The sequence below is a fragment of the Crotalus tigris genome, unplaced genomic scaffold, assembly GCF_016545835.1.
Source record: "Crotalus tigris isolate CLP2741 ecotype Arizona unplaced genomic scaffold, ASM1654583v1 scf7180000018864.669028, whole genome shotgun sequence".
In the NCBI taxonomy this organism is placed as follows: domain Eukaryota; kingdom Metazoa; phylum Chordata; class Lepidosauria; order Squamata; family Viperidae; genus Crotalus; species Crotalus tigris.
The window spans coordinates 16,970-22,500 of record NW_024097244.1 but is presented as its reverse complement, the minus strand read 5'-3'; the positions used below and the strand labels follow the sequence as shown (position 1 = coordinate 22,500).

General features: G+C 42.0%; 1 protein-coding gene across 1 annotated transcript in view; it reads left to right on the top strand.

Annotated features, from left to right (window-relative positions):
- Positions 1–1,352, top strand: part of LOC120314228 (prostate stem cell antigen-like) — an 8,577-nt gene extending 7,225 nt beyond the window's left edge. The window contains exon 4 of the mRNA XM_039357095.1: positions 1,047–1,352. Coding sequence (XP_039213029.1) covers positions 1,047–1,261 — 215 coding nt within the window. The 3' untranslated portion in view covers positions 1,262–1,352. The remainder of the gene's footprint in view (positions 1–1,046) is intronic.
- The last annotated feature ends 4,179 nt before the right edge of the window (positions 1,353–5,531 follow it).

Here is a 5,531-nt window from a genome sequence, read left to right as displayed (position 1 = left end):
AAACATCTGTAAGAAAACCACCAAACAGAGAGAAAGAACCAAGATCCCACTGTCTTCCTCCTCCTCCTCCTCCTCCTCCTCCTCCTCCTCCTCCTTTACTCCACACACCCCACTCCCTTCTAGCACTGATGATGTTGCCTAGTTGGGTCATGAAACATCTGCAAGGAAACCACCAAACAGAGAGAACCAAGAACCCACTGTCTTCCTCCTCTTCTTCCTCCTCCTCCTCTTCCTCCTCCTCCTTTACTCCACACACCCCACTCCCTTCTAGCACTGATGATGTTGCCTAGTTGGGTCATGAAACATCTGCAAGGAAACTACCAAACAGAGAGAACCAAGAACCCACTGTCCTCCTCCTCTTCTTCCTCTTCCTCCTCCTCCTCCTCCTCCTCCTCCTCCTCCCTTCTAGCACTGATGATGTTGCCTAGTTGGGTCATGAAACATCTGTAAGAAAACCACCAAACTCAGAGAAAGAACCAAAATCCCACTGTCGTCTTCCTCCTCCTCCTCTTCCTCTTCTTCCTCCTCCTCCTCCTCGTCCTCCTCCTCCTCCTTTACTCCACACACCCCACTCCCTTCTAGCACTGATGATGTTGCCTAGTTGGGTCATGAAACATCTGTAATAAAACCACCAAACAGAGAGAAAGAACCAAGATCCCACTGTCTTCCTCCTCCTCCTCCTTCTCCTCCTCCTCCTCCAACCCCACTTTTTACTAGCACTGACAATGTTCCCTAGTTGAGTCATGAAACATCTGCAAGAAAACCACCAAGCTCAGAGAGTACCGAGGTCCCCACTGTTCCACCCTGAGCTGCAAATATTCTCTCCTATGGGCGGGGATGACCCAGTAGGACAAGAGGTGGAAAGTCTCAAACTTCTTCTTCCTTTGGATTTACAAATCCTGCCCCGCTAGCTACCTGCTAGGGAGTTACTGTGGTCAACGCACATCCTCCAGAATGCCTGGCACCCTGCCTTACCCCATAAGGTGGGGTGGGTAGCCTGGCCTCCATCTGGGACTCCTCAATAACCACGTCAATCTTCTTTCCAGAACTGATAGGGTTGCTCAGCATCGTCTCCAAGGAATGTGCTTCATCGTGCACCACGTACTACAAAGACATGCTGATTGTCAGAAGGAATGTCTCCTGCTGTTCCAGCGACCTCTGCAATGTAGGTGGCACCTCCGCCTCCCCAACCAACGGTGCCCAGATGGCCATGGTAGCTTTCATCAGCTCTGCCTGCATTATTCTGAGCAGGCTCCTGTGAGGGCAGGATGGCGCTGGTGAGGCATGCAAAGGAAAGGCAAAGGGAAGCAGAGTCTACGTTTCCACCCAAGGCTACATTTAAAACCACTGATGAAGACTTCAATGCACTGATCTCTTATAAAGTAACTGTGTGATTCAACTGCTTATTGCCTTTTATTAGAGACATGGACAGGATAGGATGGGGTAGGGTAGGATAGGGTAGCATAGGGTAGAACAGAACAGAATAGAATTAAAGATAGGATAGGATAGGATAGGATAGGATAGGATAGGGTAGGGTAGGGTAGGGTAGGGTGGGGTGGGGTGGGGTGGGGTGGGGTGGGGTGGGGTGGGGTGGGGTGGGGTAGGGTAGGGTAGAACAGGACATAACAGTACAGTATAGAACAGAACAGTACAGAACAGAATAAAATTACAAATAGAATAGAATAGAATAGAATAGAATAGAATAGAATAGAATAGAATAGAATAGAATAGAATAGAATAGAATAGAATAGAATAGAAAATATGGAGTAGAATGGAATGGAATAGAATTATATTAGAATAGAATAGAATAGAATAGAATAGAATAGAATAGAACAGAACAGAACAGAACAGAATAGAATAGAATAGAATAGAATAGAATAGAAAATATGGAGTGGAATGGAATGGAATAGAATTAGAATAGAATAGAATAGAATAGAATAGAATAGAATAGAATAGAATGGAATGGAATGGAATGGAGTGGAGTGGAGTGGAGTGGAGTGGAGTGGAGTGGAGTAGAGTAGAGTAGAGTAGAGTAGAGTAGAGTAGAGTAGAGTAGAGTAGAGTAGAGTAGAAAATATGGAATGGAATGGAATGGAACGGAACGGAACGGAACAGAACAGAACAGAACAGACTTAATTTGGCCAAGTGTGATTAGACACACAAGCAATTTGTCTCTGGTGCAGAAGCTTTCAGTGTACATGCAAAGCAACAGAGTAATAATAACCATCAAAATAATAATACCAATAAGAAGAGGGACTAAAGAAGATTTAAAAGGATAATAATAGTGCTACAGCCACACTACCTGGGTAAATATCCTTAGACATAAGACAGCACTCTGAGAATTAGCTATTCATCAAAGTGAAGCAGATTGTCTGTGTGTCTACTTGTTTTGGCAATATAGATAAGAGGGAGAGAGAGAGAGAAGAGAGATGATAGAAAGACAGAGAGATGATAGAGATGATAGAGAGATGATAAAGAGAGAGAGAAATAGAGAGGTAGAAAGATGAGAGAGAGAAGAGAGACAGAGAGATATGATAGAAAGAGAGAGAGAGATGATAGAGATGATAGAGAGAGAGGGATAGAGAGGGAAATAGAGAGGTAGAGAGATGAGAGAGTGAGAGAGAGAGAGAGATGATAGAAAGAGAGATGATAGAGATGATAAATAGAGAGAGAGAGAGACGATGGATGGATGGATGGATGGATGGATAGATGATAGATGGATGGATTAGCAGACAGATAGAAAGACAGACAGACAGACATCCTACATATTTGGAGCCACCTTTCATGCAGAAGGAAACTGTAAATTAAATTTTGGTGATAATGTGGCCAGGGCAATATTTCTCATCCTTGCCAGTTTTAAGATTCATGGACTTCAACTGTCTGGCTGGAGAATCCTGGGAGTTGAAATCCGCACATTGTCAAGCTGTCCAGGTTGAGAAACACTGTTCCAGAAGGCCGGCAGCTTCTAAATTCTGCAATATAACCACGAAACATTGATTTCCCTTTTTGCCGTGCCTGCCGAGTGGTCTCCACTCCAGTTTCCTTGCCTTTCCTCCAGTGATATCCTTTCTCGTCAACGTCGGAGTTTCTGTCACCCACCCATCCTGTTGCCTGCCTTTTCTGCAAATAGGGCGGAACACATTTCTCTGAGTTTCTAAAGCGTCTCCTGGTCTAAATGGCGAGGATATGAAAAGGGCATGGAAGCTTTTGGGGGGCAGAGTCTGGTTGATGTGACCTCCAAGCTGGTTCTGAAAAGGGGGGACAGTGGTGAAAGAGTTGGCAGAAAACCAGCTGGGCTGAAGGCTAAATCCTTGCTGGTCCCAAAGGTGCTTTTTTTCAAAAGGCAACTGGACTTTCGCTTTATGGAAGAAGCTTCTTGGATGAGAAGTGAAATATAATAGTAATAATAATAATAATAATAATAATAATAATAATAATAATAATAATAATAATAATAATAATAATAATAATGATGATGATGATGATGATGGTGATGCAATCCCAAAACAACTGGAGCATCACTTGAACTCCATTGGCATTGACAAATTCGCTATTAGTCAATCGCAAAAGGCGGCCTTACTAGGAACTGTTTCCATTCTGCGACAATATCTGTAATACCATCAAACATCCACATCTGCCTATCCCAGGTCCTGGGTAAGGACTCGATAGGTAGACAAAATGCCAAAACCAATCTGAACATCTGGCTGACTGTGCGATGATCAATAATAATAATAATAATAATAATAATAATAATAATAATAATAATAATAGTGGTTGTGGGGCTTGTGTACTCTGAGGAAGATGAGAGCTATGCCAGAGGTTCAACCATACTGGACAGGTCTCATCAGAGTAGTCAGACAAAGAGTGTCTCTCCCATAAAAAATATGGTGAGACGTAAATTGCAGAATGCCATACCGGCTCGGACGTCGCCCGGGTTAACAAGGTCCGCACTAGATATTGGAGTTCCTGGATATCTGGTGAAAAATGGGTTACAGGACTCAGGACTGTTGGCTGAGCAACCAGGGCCAGCAGCTGCAGAACTACTGGAAGAAAAGGTGTTTACCCGTCCCAGATACACAGTGATGGAAAACAAAGAAATAATGATCTGTTACTACAGATCAAGTCCAACAAGAAGAGGATATCTAAAACGAATGCACCAATTCTGGAAAGAACAACATCCAGAATCAGAAATAAAAGAACAGAGACTAGCAGATCAACGCCGATTTATAACACGAAATAAAGTATTTACAGAAACAGAATTGGACGAACTGCAAAGGTTTACCCAGGGCAAAGAAATCAAAGCCTTACCAGAAGTAATTCAGAATGTAGAGGCAAACCAGGGGGATTTGGCAGTGAAGGAATCCAGCAGAGATATACAACTGTTCTCATTTGGAAACCAGGCACCTCAGGAAGAACAAAACCCTCTAACTAAAGAAATAAAAGAATTGAAACAAAGAATAACTGAGCATCTATAACAGCACAAAAACAACAGAATAAGGCTACCTGCATTGAAGCTTGTTCCAAAGAAACAGCTAGCACAAGCATTAAAAGATGCAAATACTGCAATATCAAGTATAAGCACCAATTCACTGCAAGAAACAAACCAACTAATGTACAGCACAGCTGCAGTTATAACAGAATACCTGGGATGCAAAATCAACAAAAAGAAAAACAAACAAACAGTGCACCAGAAAAATGGAAGGTTAGACTAAAAAATAAGATCAGCAAGTTAAGATCACATGCAAGCAAGCTAGAACAGATGAAAGAAAAGAAGCTGAAGAACAAGAAGACCAAAGAATACCTAATCAAGAAATACCACTTAGAAACAAGGAAGATCAAGGAAGCATTGGAAATAATAAAGCAACAAATAACAGCTATAGCCAGGAAAATCAGTAGATATGAAGCTCGAATTGCAAACTATAGGCAGAACCACCAATTTCAATCCAATCAGAAACATTTCTACCAATCCATCAATGGAGAAACTGCAAGGAATCAGTCAGTACCTGACAAGGAAGAAACAGTGCAGTTCTGGAAGCAAATATGGGATAACCCAAAGAAATACAACAAGGATGCGGCTTGGTTAAAAGGGGTGGATGCAAATAAAACAGAAGTTGAAATGAAAGAACTAGTAATAACAACAAAAATGGTAGAAAAAAGAGCAAAGAAAATCAAAAATTGGTCAGCACCAGGTGAAGATGAACTGCATGGGTTTTGGTTGAAACATCTAATTGTTATACACCCACTCATTGCCAAACAGTTCAACAATATACTACAAGGAGGAGAAATTGAAAAGTGGCTAACAACTGGAAAAACCTACCTAATAATGAAAAATCCAGCAAAAGGGGCAACACCAGGTAACTACAGGCCAATTTCCTGCTTACCAACAACTTTCAAATTACTAACTGGTGTGATAGCTGATGCAGTACAACAGCATCTAGTTGAAAACAATCTCTTTCCATCTGAGCAGAAAGGAAACCGCCCCAATAGCAGAGGAACAAAAGATCAACTCCTAATAGACAAAATGATTTTGG